General features: G+C 45.3%; 1 protein-coding gene across 2 annotated transcripts in view; it reads right to left on the bottom strand.

The window, feature by feature from the left end:
* Positions 1-21,902, bottom strand: part of MYBBP1A (MYB binding protein 1a) — a 60,727-nt gene that overhangs the window by 995 nt on the left and 37,830 nt on the right. Inside the window, exons 24-26 of one of the 2 annotated variants that reach the window (XM_087752195.1) lie at positions 14,622-14,735; positions 2,920-3,021; positions 1,632-1,756 (exon numbers count right to left, since the gene is read on the bottom strand). In XM_087752195.1, the coding sequence (XP_087608321.1) occupies positions 1,632-1,756; positions 2,920-3,021; positions 14,622-14,735 (341 nt within the window). Of the gene's footprint in view, positions 1-1,631; positions 1,757-2,919; positions 3,022-14,621; positions 14,736-20,091; positions 20,228-21,902 lie in introns of those variants that run through there. The other variant, XM_087752196.1, reaches the window with a different exon arrangement.

The following is a 21,902-nucleotide window of genomic DNA, read 5'->3' as shown; positions in this document are numbered from 1 at the left end:
TTCACTGCCCTAACAACCCCAAGAGGTCTTCCATGAGAACCCCCAACAGACCATTGCAGTCTCATCTAGGCAGCCTTCGTACGCATGCCACACAGCCACTGCTGCTGCTCTTCTCTGACAGAGTCCGTCAGCAACTTCACCACCACCCAGCCCACGCTGCTCAGCACCAGCTCAGTCCCCAGAGAGGAGTCCTGCAAAGGAACCGGGCTCTAATTCCATGGCCTGGTTTTCAATGTGAAGCTTTTTAGAGAGTTTTTTAAGCTGCATCTCTTCAGGGTGGAAAAACACCATCCTGACAACCTGACATTAGCACTCGCCTCTCAGCACCTCCACCAGGATCCTGTGCACAAACCACAGCTGCTGTAAGCTTGTTCCAAGCTGCTGTAAGCTTGATCTCTGCGTGTCACAGCAAGACAGCACCAACAGCGACAGCAGGCTGCACCCCTGAACCCCAATCCCTTCCTCAGACAGCATGCACAAGCTCAGCGTTTCCTACCTTAGCGATCCCCCTCCTTGCTGCAGTCTCTACTAGCTCCTAAACCAAGCCTTCTCCTTGTGCCAGCCCTGGCAGTACGGTGCCAGGGGACCTGGGTGAGATTGGGAAAGGGCCTGGAGCTGTGTCATAGGGCTGGGTGAGGCCGCCGTGCTCTGCAAGCCTGCTCAAAGCATTAGAAGGGGCCACAACAGCTTCAGCTGCCTTGTACAATTCCCCCCTGCCTGTGAGCCCTCTCACAGTGAGCCACATGGAGGCATTTCCCTCAGAGCCTCTTGCTGGGCTGAGATACCACAGACCAGGCCACCCACACACTGGGACCGCAGCTCCCAGTCATGAGCAAAGCGCCCAGCGTTCCCTAACGCTGTGTGTCTCACTAAATACTGCCAGCAGGAAGGGGAAACAAAAGTTCTGATTGCAAGCTATTGATAGAAAGGAGAAAGAGATCCTATACTACTTTTTTTTTTTCCCTGAAGCAAAAGTCAAATCCAGCTGCCATTTAACACAGAAGCACTAAAGCATAAACACTGAATGCTCCCCAGCTTTCAGAGCTGCGAGGCAACCAAGCATCAGGCTGGGGATCCAGACACTAAGGAGCCCAAAAATCACTGGAGAGGACTGAAGGTCCCGGCATGTACGCTCTGGTATCCAGTCACTTCCCAGGACAGCTACTCATTCCCTCCAGGCTCACATTTGCAGAATCAATCCATAGCGATGTGGTAGGAGCTTAGTGACTCATCCTAGCCTAGAAATTTCTCTGCAGCTTTGGCGATGGCTCTTAAACCAGGTCACCACTTGGGACTGCTGAAAGCAGGCGCTCTGACCTTGGGTGATCAGCTGTCCTACCTCTACTGGCAAGACACGATCAGATCTCAGATATCCACTACAATCCTTTCCCATCAAGGGCCAATCCTAAGCATGTAAGCACCTGGAACAACGAGCCTGGCATTATTCCAAACAAGCAAAACAACAAGCGTTTCAACCTCACCAACCCAGGAGGTCCATTTAACTCAAACTCCAGCCAGCTCAGTGCCTTGACTTCCTTTCTCTTCCTACTTCCCCACATCAATAAAGGCAAGTAGGACAGGCAGGCAGTCCCCCAGGCAAGCCAAGAAGCCAGAGTGCCAAGCACACATACGTGTAATTCAGCCACCGCATGACGTTCCAGTAGAGAGAGTCGAGACGTGCCGAATTCCCAATGCCTTCTGGCTGGTTCAGAGCTACCAGCACTTTGTCCAACTCCGTCAACTTCACACGCAGCTTCTGCAAGAGGCAAGTACAAACAGACAATCTGCAGAGCGAACACAGAAGGGGCACTCGTAGCAGCAGGGCACAGGCCATCCTCGGGATAAGACTATGGCAGGAATAACTGATCCTGCCCAGCTTCTCCAGCCTGCTGCCCCGAGCCCATTTGCAACACCACTTCAATTTGGGGGCAAAAACCATGCCATCAGGTACAGGGTTTGCTTTAAAACTGGGTCTCTAGCATAGAAGCATGAGTCTAACAGCTAGACTTGTACTGGCATAAAAGGGAGTGAAAGGTCCTTGGGTCCTCTTTCCTTTTCAGTCCATGGCTGGGAGCAGGGGGAAGAAGATGCATGACTATGCACCTATCTAAAAGAAAAGCAGCAGCATTTTCAGTCTGGTTTCTAAAGGACAGAATCGTGCTGCCTCTGGCTGCCTCTACAGCTTCCCTAACCCACTGGATAATTTCAGTAAAACCAGACAGAACCGGGCGTCTCAAAGGCTATTCAGTTCCTACAAGAGCCTTGGAAATAATCTCTCCCCTCCACCCACTTTCCTATTAGGTCTTCACAAAGAAACAGGCCGTGGTGCGAGCTCAGTGCTTATCAGTAGGAAACTGGGCTTCAGCAATTCTGCTGCTTGTGTTACTTTGCTCCAGTAAATAAGACCATGTTGGAGACTTATTTTGTCACCTATAGAAAAATCTTCTTGTGTTCAAAAAAGACATTTTTCATTAGGGAAAAAAAAGCCCTAGAACTTCACTCCCACTCACAAAGCTTCTGATTAAGTCTCAGTTTCTGGAAACTAAAATCTCTGGAGCTGAGTGGAGAGGACAGAGCAATCATCTGGGACAAAACCCAGCTCACTCTCACTGTATCCCAGGCCGTACTTCTGCTGATAAGAAAGAAGATGCCACATGCATTTGCAGAACACTGCACAAATCCTTCAACAAACTCTTGGAGATCAGCTCCCAAGAGCTATGGATCACTCCTTCAGACACAAGGGCTTTTCTGTCCTCAAATCCTGCTAGGCATTCCCTCCAGGGGTACCTTCGGTAAGAAATGAGGTGGGGATGTAGCGATGGAGCAGTCACAAGGTAAAATCCAAGTGTGACAGTTAAAAGAGGCTTTGGTGGTATTCAGAAGAACGGCCATTTGCCACACATCGGGTCACATACTCACCTGCTCTGTCACAGTTTTGAGAAGCAAGTTCAACAGCTCCAAGCTCTTGGCAACTTTCTCTTTCTCAGCCTTCAGGATACACTTGCCAACCGTTTTCAAACTCTGCAAATTAAATGGGGAGATGGAGAAGAAGCACGCATTAAGTGGAGAAACAAATCACTCTTCTCAAGAGAAAGCAGAGAATGAATAAGGGTTGGCAGGATTAACCTGTCACCAAAATAACTCTGGAAATGCTCAGGAGGGTACATGGTGGAAGCTGCTGGTGCCCAGGTTAATTAAGAAACAACTGGACAAAACAAAAGCAAGCATACCACGAAGGCACAACCCTGCTGCTCTCCCTAGTTTCTAAGCTAAAGCACAACTGGAGACATGTTCCTGCCTCCTGGAGAAAAAGAGGAAAGACTATATCCACCCCGGCGCTGGAAAGGCCAGGAGGCTGCCAGACAACAGACTCACCTGAGGGACAGCAGCTACTCAGCTGCAGAAGCTGGGATTTACGCCCCAAGTGCTAATGCAAAAATCCATTAACACTTACGCCTAGGAAATCCCAGTTGCCAGCACTAGAACAGGGCTTGTCAATCAAGCTTAAATTCACTGAAATGACTGAGAGAAAAATCTCATCTCTTTGTGTTCCCTTTATGTACTGCAGGGTTTCTGAGACACTGAAAGGTCTGGCTGAGAGGAAAATCACTCCAAAGATAGGTCAAATAAAAGCCAGAGTTATTTACAAGTGGAGAAGGGCAGAAAATAGCCATAAAAAGGCAGCCGGATGAAAGAGGTGGCCCAGGGGCACTGATCCTCTGCCTGCAGCTGGCCCTCGCAGCCCCGCTTACATGGTGGTTTTCTTCCCCACGATATATCGGTGTGGATGCACGCACCACAGCAAGCCCTGCAGCTTGCATGGATTACACTAGTACGAGATCAGATTTGCAGGGACAAGCTTATTGTAGGCAGTGGCCTGCCCCATCACAGCCTATTTCTCTAAAGCCTGCCTTTGCTTGGAGTTTGAACGTGCCAGGGTTCACCCCAGGCTCAGCATCCTCGGTGCCTCAGGCGACACGCCTCGCTCGAAAGCCGCTGCCCCAAACCTGTCCCCAGCGGTGGAAGGCCGTAGCTCTCCAGGAGATGCAACCTCTCCCATTAGACCATCTATTGCTTTTGCTCCGTTCAGACTGGAAGTAATTTTAAGGACGCAGAGCAAACTATTTTCCATCTATATCAGCATAAAGCTGGCAAATAAAGTAAAAATCCTTGCAGACACAGACAGAAGTAAGAAATTTATTCCCCAAAAGCAAGCTCTTTCAGTAATGACACCCACAACAGAAAAATAATGATGGCCAGCAAGAGCGTAAGGAACACTTTTAGCAGAAAAAGCGGGGAGACCAGATAACATATCTGCAGGAACAGCAGCCTTCAAGTAGAATCATTTACTATCTGTACAGGCTCCACACCCTGGGAGTATCTTTTTAAAATAAGAAAGACAGTTATTTGCTGATCAGGATGGTCCACTCAAGCCCTGTATCAGAAAGCCCCCATGTTCTGCTGGCTGGAATTCATGCCGCAACTTCATCTGACTGTCAATAACTTGCTAATTACTCTCTCCTGATATAGATGAACTGCAACTCTATTCCAGAGCTGTCATTAACCTACAAGGTCATACAATTCAGCAGCTCTAAAGTCTCTCAGGTAAAACGAGAAACAAATACAGGGTGTTTGATTAAAAAAAAAAAAAAAAAAAAAATCTTCCCACGTAGGATATAACACTCCATGGGCCATGCACACTCCATTTATTAGGCTTACCACTAATAATAATAATGATTAGCAAATCAATAATGAAAACAAAACAGACTGATTTGCATAAAAATTTTCTTTGCAATTTGAAGGACAAGATATTGCCAGGCTAACAGTCATTACTTGTGGTTAAAGTAGCTTTCAGAGAGGCTATTAAGTTGAGATCCCTATTTTGCTAAGTTGCATACAAGTTCACAGTGAGAGAAAATCAGTATGGATTGTCAGCTCTTCAGGATGAGAGGAACCAGGGCAGTACTGTGAGAAGGAGCCACAGTGAAGTCAACTGTCATTTCATCTTTTTAATATACAAACATTTTGGAATTAAGAAGGTGTTAAAAATAAATTGCATTTTCTCTTCACTGTAGATGAATGATGTAGATGACTGCATTTAAATCGCGCTGGCTTGACTCTGGCTGTTCTTGCTGTCATCCCTACTTCCCAGAATTGCCCTGATGCTTTCAAGGGTTTGAAACAAATCCTACTGAAGTCAACAGAAAAGTCCTATAGCTCTGAACAACACCTGAGGGGCTGATTTTCACAAGTCTGCAAGCAGTTTTCAGGTGCTTGGGAAATTGGGACATGCGCCTGGTTTGGGGTGCCCAACCAAATTCATGCAGACCTGTAGAACGAAGAGGGTGGCTTGCCCAGCTGGAGATGGAAGATAGCACTGGTCTAGCAACACCAGTGCTGTAAGACTAAGCATCTATATTAAAAGCAGTGTTTTGCATGAGTCTGGAAACACAAGCACAGTTCCACCAGCACAAATAGCCAGAAGCAATCCCGTACAATTTAGGTGCTCTGCAAACAAATAGCTCCCTACTGAAATGGATCACTTTTAAACAGCTCTCAAAGGCGAGGAAGGAACAAAGAAGGGGATGGGGGTGGGTGAAGAAGCCAAAGGAGCAGCAAAGAAGCAGCAGATAATTAATTCCTACAGAATGTACAATTCTCTCTAGTTCAGAAGCAGAATGGATTGGCTTTAAGGAAGCTGGATTCAGATAAAGTCTTACTATTTCTCAATATGTGTCTTTTCCCTTTCCCTTCTGCTACGAAGGGTGTAAAATGAATTTACTCCAAAGAGCACAAAACCGCCAGCACCTCTGTATGCGGTATGGTTGAGACAGTCAAGCCTCCTTAAAGACTTGAGTCCAATTCCTGCTCAGCTCAGTGTCACTTATTATCCTGGTCTCATCACCACTGCCTCAGAGCACTTCCCAGTTACGCATTACATGAGATGGTATCTTCTGTCATGCACGCGTTGCTTCACTCTCCTCCTCCCATAGCAGGGAGCATACACAGCGGAGGGTTTGCTCCATGGGATTTGTGTTAGCATGCGACATCAATACAAACGTGCTGTGCTCTGGTTACGTAAAAAGAAGCTGACTTTGGACTGGGGCTGCTGGCAAGCCTTGGGGAACTGCTTCCAAGGAATGAAATCCCAAGTCTCTTCAATGGGAACTGGGTCCAAACCTCAAAAAGCAGCTTTCCCAAGTATTTGTCATAACTTCTTACTACATAAGGTACCAGCCATTGTCTGTACGTTATGGGCTCGCACAGCAGATTGCTTTGGTCTGCTCCCTTGCTCAGCTATCTGAAAGATGAAATTAGCACTGCCACCCTCATTGCGCAGGTCAATCCTTTTGCAGGCCTACCGTGATTTCATTTGGGGAATGTATAAAATGCAATCATAAAATTAAAGCAAAAGCTATTATGTAACAGATGGCAAACTGCAACACATGGCAAACATGCTTTAAAAAGAAAAGTAGTATTTCGGTCATCTGCAGCATCCTTAGGAGAGCCTCAAACGCTGATTAGATCGCAAAAGACTTGCACAGGGTTGGCAAGTATCTCCGTTTTACATAGCAAGACTGAAGCACAAAGCAGGGGTTTTGCTTCCAGCTATGCTACAGGTGGAGGCTTAAGCGAAAACCCAGAAGAACTTGTCTAACCACCTCTTCTGTGATTCCCTGCCATGTGCTGTTCGCAAAGGTATCCAACTCTCCCTTCCCCTGCCCTCTGACAGCATTACCAACCTGAGTCACATAACCCGATCACTCGGTACTAAAAGCAGACAGACTGCACGGCTTATATTCAACAGCCACACTTGTATCACTTGCTGATTGTGTTGTTTTTCTACCATTTTCTGCTTTTCTTACTTTGCTCCTTCAGTAACAGCCAGTCCCACTTTGCAGGGAATCTCAGCTCCAGTTACAGCTCAGCAATACCTGTGATGGTTAATCAAGCCTGCACATGTGGGTTGTCAGAAGATCTGGGCAGGTCATTTTCCAAAAGGAAAAAATATGGAGGCAGTTTTCACAGCTGGAACTCCCATCTCATCTCAAGCCAATACAGCAGTACAGTTCCTGCCTCACCCTACGTGGGTTCAGCTGGCAGAGATGGTTTTGTCTTCTTATGTGAAACATGCTGCTTCCAAAAGCCTGACTGTTTCTGGTGGATGGCACTCCTGGATCTAAAGTTCTCTGCTTCTAGGACTTCTACAGGGAGAACAGCACACCCCCAGCATCTTATCAATCAGTGCTTTTTCTTATGTTCCCAATTCCTGCATCACAGATGGAGGTACCCCAACTACTGCACGATCCAACCTTCATTCCACCTCTCATTGCACTTCACAAAGCATAAAACAAGTTTGTCAGAGCACGGGAAGCAAATACCTGCAGTCATTCAGTCATACCAGCAGGACAGAGGGCTGGCAGCTAGAAAGGGGTGTTAACCACACAGCTCCATGCCTCGGTTTCCCAGGTAGGATTTTAGTCTAAGCCCAAGGCTCCCCTGAAAGCTGCAATACAGCAAAAAGTGGTGCATGTGCATCTAGAGCCAAAGCCAGCATCCCAGCCACTGCCCAGCCTTCCCTGCAAGGGAGATGGCAATATGCTGTTATACGGAGCCAGGCAATGTTTCTGGAAGCCTCCGCATTCACACCCGCCTGCAGTCTCAGCCTGTCTGCACCTCTTCCCCTTTCACAGGTACCGCAGCGGGGGACACACTTAGCCCAGACTTAGAAGGCACAGCAGTATCTCGAGACTGCAGACGAGTGTTCTGCTACCAAGAGACGAGAACATTTCCTAGCTGGAAGTTTGAACACCATTTAATATTTATGCATTCCCAGCACGTCCTTCAGCCTATTTCATTGTTCAAAACAAACAGCCCTTCCCCTCCGTGGGATCAGCCTGACAGATCCATCACTGCTCCGTGAGCTGGAGAAGCCCGGCCAACCTGCATTCTTTCCGCACGCTGCGCTGTCTCCATCCTTCCCCCTCCTCCCCCATAACAGACCTGATGCTGATGGATAAATGTGCAGATTCATGGCTGAGTACAGTGCCAAGTGCCTTCTGCAAAACACATACCTCCACCCACCCTGCACGACCTTACACCCCCAGCACAGCTCAAGGTTACCAAAGTAAACTCTCTTCTCTAGCAGCAAATAGTTCAGCAAAATTTTCACCCTACTGAACGTCCACAGCCACGACGAGAAAGCGCTTAAGAGGTCTGAAACTCAGCACGCTGACTGTTTTCACACTGTGAAAGCTAAAGCTTTGCCCTAGCTCCATGCTGCATGCAGGGTCCCAGAGCAAAGACACAGCCTGGCATTTTGCTGCTGTTGTGGCTCGGGTCCCTATGGTGGAGTTGCACCCAGAGGGGCCCCAGCAAGTGGGTTTGGGGCCCTACAAGAGCGTGCCCATTACCTGAGCCAAAGCAGAAGATTTCCCATGTCCACATACAGGTAAGCTGAGAGGTTTGGGAGGGGCACAGCCTTCCTCTGCTATTTAGAGGCTAATAACAAACTGACAACCAAATGAAGTATTTTAGTATTCTGTATACTCATAACTCCTGTTATTATCCGATGTAAGCACCCTCGCCTCACCTGTAATTACTCTCACATTTCTCCTGAGAGGTAAGAGGCAAGCCAGCATCATTCCCTCCATTTCACTGAGGCCAAGTAACATGACTGAGTCACACAGACCATGACGCAGCCAGGAATCAACTGTGAGCTTCCCAAAACCCAGACAAAGCCACCCCCAAATACTTCCTTTCATGACAATATTCACTATACAATAGAAGAACCCAAGCTAGAACTTAGGGCTAAATCGTGGAAGACAAAGCAGGGAGGAGGGAAGAGTACGCCTCTTTACACCAGTTTCCGTCTATCCACAGAGCCGGATCTGTTTCCAACTCCAGGTACACAAGGTACACAAGCACACAAGGAGAGGTTCCCATGCCACCCACCTGAACAGCACAGCAGCTGCTGCCGAGCACTAGAAGGAGGAAATAAAAAAGCCCTGACAGTCCCTCCTCCCTCCGTTCTCTCTCACTAAGTTTCTGAAGACTGAAAGTATAAACGTTCAAAACTTTTTTCCTTGCATCTCTAGCAGAAACAAGTCGTCAAGAAATGCTCACAAAGGGAAGGGAACCACCAAGTTTCTGCTTGTCCCTGACCGAGAGAGAGCGGGAAGGTAGGGGACAAAGCATACCCTTCAGCATGTGGGTCTAACTAAAGGGCATTTTTTTCAATGTTTATTTTGGCTGTTATTGAAGGGAGGAGCCCAAAAATCCAGAAGCCATTCTCACAGAAAATGTCAATGCTTTCCCAAGTTTAAAGATCTGATTTTTTTTTTTTTTTTTTCCATAGACCATACGAAAATGCAGCAGGGAAAAACCATACAGGACAGCTGAGGGAACAGAGGAGATTGAATTCTCCATAGAGACATCCAGTACTCTGAAAGGACGTCAAAGATATCAGTTAAATCACTACTGGCCTCATTTTACAAGCTAAGAGGCTGAGAAAGGGCAATGAATTAAGATTTTATAAAGATGGACAGATAAAAGTTCAGGCAATCTTCAAGAAAAAAATTGAAGATCGGCTTTTTTAGAGATTTGATGAAGTCACTGTTAATAATTTATCTCCCTACAAATTAAGCCACTGATAATCAAATGTGATGCCCTTCAGAAATGAAGGGCATGTCTACACTGGAAGGCTATATATAGCATATCCCTCTCTCCCCCCCACATTCTGAATGGCTCCACCTAGTTATTTTAAATCCCTACCTGAACAACGCAATAGCAACAAAACCCCCTAAAGCCACACAATAAAAGTCTTCCGAGAGCATACGGTAACTCCCAAACATCTTGGAGAAGAGGTCTTGGGTTATCTATACCATCCCTTGCACAGGCCATGTAATCCCCTGCCCGTCTACATTCATGCCTTTCTACAGAAACACGGTTGCCTGCCCAGTCCAAGTCTAAGTAACCACCTGAGTGGAAGGAGGCACCACGTGTGTCTCATTAGGATTATGTATATATTTATCTGAAAGTCTCCAATACTGGTGCTCTGGAGTGCTTTGGTCTTGCACTGAACTTAGGTATCAGATTCTGTGAGCATTTTTACGTTCCAGGATGCCTTGATGCCATTTTGGTTTCAAACAGCCAACCTGAACACTATCCGCTCTGCCCGTCCCTTATCACTTTGACAAAACAAGCAAAGGAAAAAAACAGTAGTAAAGTTGGGCCCTTCCTATGATGTACCTACTGCAGAAGACAGATGAAGGAAACCCTCAGGAAACTGCTTTGTACAAGCCAGAGAAAGCAGTTTTAACAATAGTTTTCTGAGGGCTGTTTTGTTTTGAAGTTGCTCGGCCGTGAAAATATACATTTTCTGGAATATTCCTCAAAATCCTTTCCCGCTTCCCCCTGGCTTTCACATCGTAACTGGGAGTTTCAGCATAAGTTGGGAGTTACACAACGCACCTCAGTTCCGGAGGGCAAGCCAGTTCCTGGGAAAGGGATGACATAGAAAGGTAATGAAACTATGTATTCAGATCCTGGAGCTTCCTGCCCCAAATCTGTCAGTGAGTTACTAAAAAATTGGCATGGCTTCAGGATCACTCTAAAGCCAAGACAGCAATTTTGTAACATATCAGAAAGAAAACAGAAATATATCTAACACCGGGAACAAACACCAAAATGTGCCCACAATGACAACTGGGAGAGCTGAAAGATGACATTGAGAGGCGCTTGATAGAGTAAAAAGACAGCGCGAGAGCCCTAGCAGCGACCCTAGAGATCCCTCGCCAAAACCGTGCGACAGTTCCCTGCATGAAACGGGGAACTCGGGCCTCTCGGGCTCTGCCACGAGCCTCATCGCAGGACTCCGGGCAGTCCCGACTCACAACAGCCAGCGTCCTCCTTAGGTAACATGGGGACAGAGATTGCTGTCCAGCACAGCGGGATCTTCTGAACCCAAGTTAAGAAACAGTCAGATTGCCCATGCAGAAGGAGGGTCTCTGGGATGTCTCAGGAGACCCAAGTTTGATTCTTGGCTCAGCTCCCAGCCAAGTGTGTCATCTGTAAAACAGGGTGAACGACTTTAGTAAACCAAATACATTAGCTCTTGGGTTTCTGCAAAATACTTTCTTCATTACATCAACAACTCACTGGTTTGAATTTCCTTTGTAAAGCGCTTTGAGACCTACCGATAAAAGAACAAAGCTCTCGAAGAGGAAGAAGCCTCTGTCAGATGCTTTAGCATCTCAGGTGAGCTCTGTCATTTACAACATGAAGCAACTCTGTTTCTTTATACTGTAAACACAACTGAGTTGTCTAGACTCCCAACATTAGAATAAACCTGAACAACCGTAGCAAGGTTCTGCTTTGTTTAAAGTAACTAGGAGCAGGGAGGCTAAAACTGTGCCAGAGCTATTTCTCTGCCTCCTTACCTTTGCTTGCTGTCCAGTAAAAAAGAGCTCGCAGGGCAGTCCCACAGCTTGTAGACAAGGCTTTCTGCCCAGGCGACCCAGCAGAACAAGCCAAGAGCACCAACAGCAAGCAGGGCTCTCACAAGAACAAGTCAACTCCGAGGTACCCGCTAGGATATCAAGACTTCCCTCACTGACAGTAAGGGGATGGCAAGCGTGAATCCTTCATGACTGTGATATATGTTTTATAAGCATGCTTAAACATTTGGGGAACAAATAAGGTCAAGTTAGCTTATGTAAGCACAACAGCCATTGCCTCGCAGCAGCCGGAGCTGCTATTTCAGGAAGCTGTCTCTTCATTTCAAGTTCCTGTCCATTGATTCTCCCTCATCTGTCTCTTAGTTTTACACGCATAATTCAATGATATCCAAGACTGCAGTTTTCTCACATTGCTTCTTTCCCAGTTCCAGCACATATCACTGCCTAAAACCACCCAAGGCTCCCTGCTCCTCACCCAGTGATCTGCAGGTATGCAATGCAACCACTGAGGCAAGACAGGATGAGAAAGCAGGCACCAGGAGATAGCATCCTATCCTCTCTCACAGCCTTACACCTGCAATGGCAATCCTGCACTTCAAGAGCTACCAGCCCCATAGCTGCAAATCTGACCAAGGACACAGACAGCATAGCAAAGCCTTCAGGTGACAGCTTCCTTGCGAACAATACCGCTGCTTGAATTACAAGTGCACATCAGTATAGTCAGTTAAAGAGTTGGCCCTGGGTCAAAGAAAGGTATAAAATTCTGCATTATCATTTTTTCCTTTTAAGACAGCTATTTGTGAGGGATGGTGGCAGGAATGGCCAATGACACCAAATGCAGACCTTTCAACTAGAGGTAGGGCAATAAAACTTCATCATTTTCCAAAGCATCATGAATTATTGCTCTCCGTCAAGGTTCTCATGGTTAAGCACTCACCCACCTCCGAAATCATGGCTTTCAGTGGAATGGCCCACTGAAACAAGTCTCAGATGAAAAGGGATGAGACCGAGCTGCAGAGAAACTCTTGGTTCTGCAAACGCCCTCCCTACCCTCCCGCTAAGAAGAGGCACGTGTGGACATCAGGGACAGAAAGGGCTAGCATTTGGCCTAAGCTCTTGCCTAACACAGTCCAAGCAAACTCACCCCATAATTTCAGCATCAAGCCCATAACTTCCACTCAACCTGAGCTCCTCTTTCAGTCAAGCAAACAATCTCCACCTGGCGATTCAGAGCTAATAAACTCTTCAGCAAGTTACTTTAATGGTGAATTACTCTCTTTGACAAATACATACTTTCTACAGATTCTAAATTTGCTCAGTTTCCAGCCTCTGATTTCTGCCACAAGGGATTTTTTACTATCTTCAAGAGATCAGTCATGATGCGAGTATTGTTCTACACCACCATAAAGCCACTGCATATTTTTACAGCTATTACTCAGGTAAGTGAGCATTTCTGCACCACCAAAAAAGACACACAATACCTTTTGCAGCTTTAGAAAGTTTTGCAGCACAAGCATCAGCCTTTGGCTATGAACCAAAACTGTTATATGGAATATAAAGTCCTTGATCCCTCCTAATTACAGTAACATTTAAAGAAACACAGCTGCCCTAGCACCAAGGAGCCATACCAGCACTGTGTTAGTGCAAGGAGGGAGCAGGAGGAAGGGAGACAAAACCCAATACATATATGCCCACCAACAGAGCACTCTGTAAAAATGTTTTGCCAGGTTTTTTTCAGGCCAAAAAGAGAACTAACACCTATATGCCACTGCCAGTTAATAGTATGGGAGGCCTCCTACCCACAGGGTATACCTTGGACAGCCCAAACAAACTGACAATATTTCCCAGGAATTTTTCTTTAAACACAGACGACCACAGAAATGAGAGGCACTGAGGCAGCTTTGGTAGCAAAGCTCATTAAAATACTGGATGGGTTGCAAGTTGCTAAACTTTCCCTGACAAGAACAACACGAAGGCATTGTAAATGTTTGTGGTTTCCCAGTGAATCACCGAGTCCTGCAGGTATTCAGCTGCTAGAGAGAAACATGGAGATGACCGGGTTGGAAGGAGTGGCACGTTTTATGTAGCTGGAAAATAAAATCATACCTGACTCCACTCATTGGACTCCTGATGCAACCATTAAATAAAAGCTATTTAATGAAACCCAGGATTACCTGCTTCCTCAAGAATCATAAACAGCACCTCTGAATTCCTTGAGTTAAACTTGCGTAGATTTTGTCCCTCCTTGACAAAAGAAAACCAAGCCAATCGTCCTGTTCCAGTATGGTGAATTATAGAATGGCCTAAATCACCTTGTAACCAGCATTTAAAGAAGTAAAGAATGAAAGCTACACTTAGAAAGAGGTCAATATTACTGTTACGTAGGAACACCAAGACTGGAATCTCCCATGTCATCAAGTTTAGTCACCACATCATAACATTATTTTGGCTGCTTGGTTCCCCTCACGTCAATCCACAAGAATATAATTGAATGGCATTTGCTTCTTCAGTCTCCTGTCCCACAGATCACCTCCTACATAACAGCTGCACCCAAAAACTGTCTTCAGGTACAATCCGCACTTGCCACTGAATCAGAAACCCTGCAATTTCTGTCACTGTTTTTACCGTGCAAATTATCTCCCAATGTATTTTAAGGTTTCCTTGATAAACAATATTAGCAAGGGAGTCTAGTCCAAAAGGCCTACAACGCACCAGGAGTCGGAAGTCTAGTGTGCTTCAGCTCTCTCTCTTGGGCCCTGAAGTTCACTCAAATACAGAACTTCCGTAACATTTTCTGAAACTTTTTAAGTGTTCACAATACCTTTCAATTCAAAACTTAATTTTTAAAACCACCTTAAATTGATCTGTATGAGTGTATTCCCTAAAACTCAAGCTCTGTCTGTTGGATCCAGACACAGGCACCGCTGAGCTGTACTAGGCACATTTCTTGCACTCTGTGAAAATACATCTAAACGGTGGTGTTACAAGAATGCTGTAATGCTGGTGGACGCTACTCAGACCTGGTGCAAGCAGGCACAAGCCCTCTAAGATCAGTTAAGTCGAGCACAGCCACGGACTCCAGCTCTGAGAATGAGCACCACAGTAGTAAGAGCAGCATCCATTATGTGCTATCTATACGTTTAACACGTTGAAGCTTGTTACCTCTGTCACTTGGCTGATGCTTTCTCTGATCAATTCCTCCCACTCCTCTTCTGTCATGAAGAGCTTCAGATCATGAAGTAGCAGAACCTTCTGGAGAAGCAAACAGGCCTGGGCCTGAAAGAGAAAGGGGAGAGGAGACGTGAAACTCCGCACTCTCTAGGGAAGGTGTTAGCAATGCAAATACCCTGCTGAAGCAAACAGCTAAGCACAGCATCCAGGGAATGCCATGTTACGGATGCTGCATATCCTCACCAACATCTACATCGCTGTTAGAAAACATTATCTAGACCCTAACAGAGTCACTCCTCAGGAGACAGGGTGGTGGGTTTTGGTTGAATGCACATACTTAAAAGAGAAGGTCAAAGGAGAGGGGAGGGATCATGCCGCCTCTAGATTTAGGCATTAATATCCAAAATATGCTTCAGTAGCTGCTCTGAGTGCATCACTTTCAGTCTCCAAAAGTCTTCAGGCAGCCCTTTGCGTGACTGTACCCTTCACCGTGCTCTGATGAATGCAGTAGGCACAAATAAACAAAAATAAAAGCTGGCAGGTTAGCAAATGCTTCGTTTCAAAGGAACCCTAGATGGAAACTGCTGTTTAGAGCAGCACTCAGCCTTGCCCTGGAGTCAGACTTGCTCATTAAGTCTCTACCTTAACACAGCAATGAAAAGAGTAGCCACTAGAAAACCAACAGTAGCCTGCAATCTTCTTACAAGTCATTTTCTATTCCAGAATTCCTATTTTAAGGCTTTTTTAGGTACAAGAAAAATGCAGCAATAGACAAAAGCAAATGATAGAAATATACAGAATACACTAATGAGGACTAGCGCAAATAGTTTAGAGGATTTAAAGGGAAAATTTTTGTAGCAGCATGGAGATAGTGAGCAAATTCTACCCGCATATACAGAAAAAACATTGCCTCTAGCTGCCATCACACAGACCAAAATTGAATGCAGGTATAAATACCAAAAAACATTAGGAACTACACCAAGATTTAATCTTGTCCAAAGAAAGCAAGGGCTGCCATTTTTTAACCACACACTGCAACTGAACCCACCCTACAGAGAACAACTGAGCAGAGTTTGCAAAACTCTTTATCAAATACACCATTAAGATCAAAAGTCTAAGAGGCCTCAAGAAAAAATACAGCCTGGTGATACCCAACCTGGCCTCCAGATAGCCCTTGGGTCCAAAGGAAGCAATCTGGAAAACATGTAGCAGGAGGCTGAAAACGGCTATATGGTGCCCACACTTCTACTGGAGCATTTTTAGGGAACTATTTACTGAAGAATTCAAAGTGAGGGAAGAGAAGAAATCCCTGGATCTCCTGAGAGCAATATGACCATCCAAAGTTGTAGGCAGTCGAAGAGAACACCTCATAAGCTCAAGGAGGTCTGCGTTTCCTATACAAGATCTCCAGGCTTCTGGGAGGGACAGGACACTGCGCTGACTATCCCCCACGGGATAATTCCAGCACTCGTATTTGTGTTACTACAGAGTAATGTCACACATCTGTGTAAGCTTACCTCCAGTTTGCACCAGTATGGCCAGCAAAGAGAATTATCCAAATAGAGTGAGCTTTCACTCACAAACAGAAATTCTGTTCTTTACTCAAGGGAGAAAATGCAGCAGGGAACCAACAAGACTACGTCAAAAGATTTATGTTGATTTAATGAGAGAGAGCACCCTAATGCCATATTTGAGGCAGGCAAGCTTACATATTCCTTATAATTATGGGGAGGCTGTGTCTTACAGAACAAATTATGGCATGTCTGCATGCATGTACCAAATGTAGTGGAAAGTCACTTCAGTGCAATTATAAAGAGAACGTGACCCTCGGAGTAGACGAAAGGCCATAATTCATTCTGAAAGGCTCAGGCAGGGTCATAAACCTCAAGGCACTGTCTCTTCTTTGACAATTACAAAACCATTCATATTGCAAATGGGTGCAAGGCGTGGAGAAGGGTCCTGTTAAGCTATCCTGGTAGTACCTCAGGACTACAGATTTACTCAAGGGGCAAACAGAGGACCAGAGGCAACAGCAGTAAAGGCCTGCTGAGGAATCGTACCAGTTAGCACTGGGTGGGAGCACTGCAAGTCAATGAGGAAAAGAACTGGAAAGAAATCAAAGCCATCCAAAGGAAGAAGGAGCTCTGCAGACCTGGGACTCAAATGCTGGACTGACAGAACAGACCCTGAATGGGACCTAGCCCTCAGTAAGCACTAAGCTTGAAAATGATTTTAGAAGAAAGGAAAAAAAACCCACCAAACATTCCCTTCTGTGTGTCATAAATGAGGAAGTCAAAACACCCAGTCATCTGAGAATCCTGGCTGGTGCTATCACTCTTTAGTAATTTTGTCACACTCATAGCTTTCACGCCTCCAGCCCGTATATTAGATTCAAGCAAAGAGAAAATATGTTTTGAGTTTCATGTAATTAAAACATTGCTATTTCTGGTCTCATTACAATCCTGTGTTTCCTCATTGTTTTTTAAACCAATGACAATTTAGTACTAAGCATGAAGAACTTCTCTTATTTGAAAGAATAAAAATAAAATAAAAGATTTACTTGCTGGTTGAAATAAAATTTGGCTTAAGAACATCTCAGTCAGAAAGCAAACATGACGCTAATAACGACAAGGTCCCCAGTGCCCAGTACCATGCTACGCTGTAGTTTAAGGTTATCACATTCATCACAGAGTCAGTGACTCTTCTATTCCTAGAGCTAGTTATTAACACACAGCTCTCGTGTAGCCTATTTTTCCGGAGCAAACTGCACAGTTAATAGTGAAAGTTAAACCACAGGGAGAGGAACTGACATCCATGGAGTCAGCCAGAAAAATCAGGGGCAGAACCAAAGCTAAAACCCAGTTCTTCAATCCCAGTCCAAGGGTAAACCCAGTAAGAAACAGCACTTCCCACTCCTCCGGCTGATGCCATCCCATCTCTGCAAGTTCAAACTGAAACATGAGGGGCACCGAGTTTCTTCTTTAGAAAGAGGTGCAACCATCACATCTCACTCAAAGCATCTTATCAGCATGTGAAAAAGGATCCTGGATGTCATCAGAAGATTGCTTAACAAGTAAATGTACTCAGAGAAAACAATCCAGCAACCAGGACCACAAAGCTGCCACATCACCTTGGAAAGTAACAGTCCTCAGCAATGGCTTTTCAGGCACACGTTCACCTGTCAGGGCTGAGACATGGCAAACCACTGGCTGGAAAAGCATGAAACAGCTCCCTGGAGAACAGTCCCTGGCAGGATTTGCAAAAAGGATTTTAAACACTCAAAGAGGAATCGCTTTCATGACCTCCAGGAGCTTCACTGGGTAACATACGCTTTATCACCTAATGCAAGAGGGGCTGAGAGTATGAGCACTCTGCAGAAGCAAGGGAAGACCCAAAGTGAGTCAGATCTCTACGAACCGTTTCCTTGAGGTCACAAAGAAACAGCTCTTTGCAGTTCATTTTCCTTGTTTTATCTTCTCAAATAAATGGACACAATGCAGCTGAAAGTAGACAGAGGTCTGAACACCTATGCATTTGGAAGTGAATGTTCATCTCCCCCTCGCACCTGCTTTAGAGGGCTAGTCAGAGTTTACAGATGCCACAAGCCACCTTACTTGCCCATCTTGACACATCACACGAGCCTGATTTTTGGGAGCCCAGACACTCAATGTTTTTCATGAAAACAGCCTCAAAAAAAAAGAGGCTGCTCAGAGGATTTTTCAAGCCATCTCCTGGAATGAGGCTCTTCCCATCGCTAGCCACTTCTGAAAACACACGCCACTACCATTTGTGACAACACTAGTAATCCAAAAAGATCCTTTAGAAATAAAAAAGTCACAAAATCTACCTATTTTCTGTTCCATGAAAGACGTTCTGGTGTGTGTGTGCACGCATGCAAGAAAATACATGTGTGCAAGAAAATTACATGAATACAAGCATGCAAGATGTTTTCACACACATTTAAAAAAAAAAATAAACAGCAGCATTTTACAAGCTTGCGCTTGAAGACACAAGCCCTCTCCTTGCTGAGCAGCAGAAAAAAGAACCAGTAGCAAAAAGACACTTTCCCAGCGCACACGTCACGCGTCTGATTCCTGTCTACTTTGTTACAGCTCCCTCTGAAGCAGCTGGGACCTGTTCACTACAGGAGGCACCGACCTTACACAACCAACCAACTCCTACGTCCTCACCAAGATTCGTGAAGCACAAGGCCACACACAGAACACCTTAGGAGGAGCCAGGCCACCCCAGCTAGTTCAAACCTTTGGTATCAGAACACTATCAACCCCCATAATTCCTCACAGTCCATCATTTACCCTTAACATCTTCATGATCTGACTTTTATACACGATACAGAGACCAGCTACATGTTTTACCATCCCATCACACAATTAAAAGTTTGGAAAGTACTCCTACAAAATTCAGCACAGACCTGGAACTCAACAACTACCCAGTTCTGTCCCTCTCCCTCCTGCCCTCCCCAGCATCGCTGAGTTTTCTGAATGTCTTACAAGCATTTGGCAATTTTGGAGGCTGCCAGAACAATACTGTTCCCAAGAATATCACGGAGGACTCTCTGCATTTTCTCAGTGCCAAATCAAGCCTGCTGTGTTCATGACAGCCCTGCGAGAGCGCCAAGTATTATCAACACTTCACAAATGGACAAAAATAGCGGAAGACCCAAGAGTCCCAGCTACCAAACTCCAGTCCAGTTCAGAAGAGAAAGTTGACGTCCCCCCATATGCACAATCTCTGAAATGAGAATGTGTGAGAGTAGTTACAAGCAGTTGACAGCCACGTTAGAGCTTTTCATTAAGGGCGGAGGAGAACGCTGCAGCCCATCCTGTGCCCTAGGAGCCACCCAGTTGCCTAATCAAAACATTTTCTCCTTAATGTCAGTTTTTTAAAAAGAAAGACCATAAAATAGTACAAAAATAAATAAAAGTGAAGTCTATTCAAGCAAGGATAGTAGATACATACATACACTCCCACATATATCTATCAAACACATGACTAAATGAGGCAGAAACACTCATTATCGGTCCATGTGGGAGAAGAGCACAAACAATAACTGCAGTGCTGACCCTCTGATTGGTTTATTTCTTTCTTACCTACAATGCTTACACAAAATACCATTCAGTAGAAACAGTCAAGATTTCTTTCTCAAATAGTAAATGTGCTGACTGCAGTAACAGAGATGTGCTGGTACTTCCCAGATGTGCTCACCCACCTTATTTAGATGCTAAAAAGGAGTGCAAACTGGCAGGTTGCTGGGTTATACAACCTACCTTTACCCTTCGCTGTAAAGGACAAGATATACAGCCTGACTATTTAAAATGGCAAGCAATGGATTAACCCCTACCAATTCAGCCACTGTTTTCTTATCGAAAGCAAATATCTGGCACAGGCAGGGTGTAGGCTGGCACAGCAGCTCTCCCCAGCCACCATCCAGGTGACTCACCTGAGCTGGATGGGGGGGAACAGATCCAGGATGTCTTTCAGTCACTGCAGTTGTGAAAGAGAAAAGCCAAAACCAAACAAGTCTTTGCAATGATGTACAGATTCTGTTTGCAATGTTGAAGAGATGAAGGCACGACCTAAATTCAGGGTTGTTTTTCAAAGAAAAGCACACTGTTAATAAGAAGACACTCATTTCTGATGTGAAAAGAAATGCTTTTCTCAGTCCCAAGCGTTTTAGGAGCCTGGCTGGAGGTGGCTTTGCAAGCAAGTGAAAAAAGATACCGCACAGACACGCTCCCATGAGAAAAGACACTGAAATCAGCAGCCACCCTCTGCCACCATCAGAGGAGCACGCGGCTGAGGATGTGCCCACTGCAACACGCCAAACACCAAGCCCGAGGTTTCACACAGCCGTTTTGTCAGATGATCTCAAAGCAGCTTGCAGGCTACAGCTGATTAACCCTTCCAAATTCCCTCACGGCCTTGCCAGCTCACAGGAGAGAGGCGGTAAGTTTAACCGGCTTGCCTGAAGGGCATGGCAGGACAGAAACGTCTCATGAGGTCTGCCCCAGGACAGTATTTCAGCTACATCAGACCTCCCTGCACATTATAGCAGAAGCCGTGGGGAGTTTAAATGCTTACCGAAGACATCAAGATGGATTTCCCCCACCTTGTCCCTATCATTTTTGCATCATGGACACAGTTTTATCAACATGAAGCATGTCACCGGCGCAGCAAGAGCTTCTTTTTCCCTTTATATATATATAATATATATAAAAAGAAAACGTTACCTGGAAAATTACAAGTTTGTGCAACTCAAATATATTTTTAGAACTGAAAAAGCATTGGGAGCTTTAGTGCTATCATCATTTCACTGCTCCTGGAAGTCCAGGAGACAAAAATATAAAGGTGGTATCACACCAGACAGGCTACTGGTATTTCAGAGCGCTGATGTCTCCCTCCTGGCACACACAGCAGCAAAGCTACAGCATAACCTGACCTGCCAGCACATCTGATTCAGCGCCAGCACACATTATAAAACAGCAGTATGGAATCCTCAGCATTAAGACTACTCTACAATCATACAGATACGGCAAAAAATAATTGCACTTCTAGAAATTCTCACCTACTAAGCCCTTTGAGACTGCAATCACATGAATCATATACTGCATTCGTGACAAATGCTCCCAGGAAAGCTGGGGTAAAAGAACATACGCCAAGAATATGGGAAATTCTAAAAAAGCTTTCTTTGAATTTTAAGAAATAGTCAAACTATGAAATAAATTTCTCACCTACCTGCAATTTGTTACACGTTCAAAAAAAAAACCAAAAACAAAAACCCAAACCCACAGCAAGCGCCAGCTAACAGGACTATTGGTTATAGGAGAATAACCTGCCATTTATTACTACGGGGCAGGATATCCAGAGCATCACAGCAAAAGTCTCTTCCAATTACTGTCAAAGCTTTTGTAAAAAGAAAACAAACAGCATGCAAAGCCATGAAGCAAGTGCCAATCTATCCCCATTTCTGCTCCCACAGCTAAACAGCTCTATTTTTACATTTACATGGGGTGTGGGATGGAAAGAAAGGCTCCGACAGAGCAGTCTTGAGTTTCAGGGCTTGCTTTCCATTGCTCTACCACATTTGTTTCGTGCATTTGAGCATTTCTGAGCCTATAAGCTACAAGTTTGTTTGATACGGTTTGGCAGGCAGGGTCCAAGTTAGGACAGCCTAGAAGCTTATTCAAAACGGCAAATTATGAAAGGGAAAGAATAAGGCCCACAACCATGGTGCTCCCTGTTCCGTACAGC

Source organism: Nipponia nippon, unplaced genomic scaffold, assembly GCF_047370975.1.
Source record: "Nipponia nippon isolate SJK-2023a ecotype South Korea unplaced genomic scaffold, ASM4737097v1 scaffold_15, whole genome shotgun sequence".
Lineage (NCBI taxonomy): Eukaryota > Metazoa > Chordata > Aves > Pelecaniformes > Threskiornithidae > Nipponia > Nipponia nippon.
The sequence above is the reverse complement of the archived record's forward strand: the minus strand, read 5'-3'. Positions and strand labels throughout refer to the sequence as shown.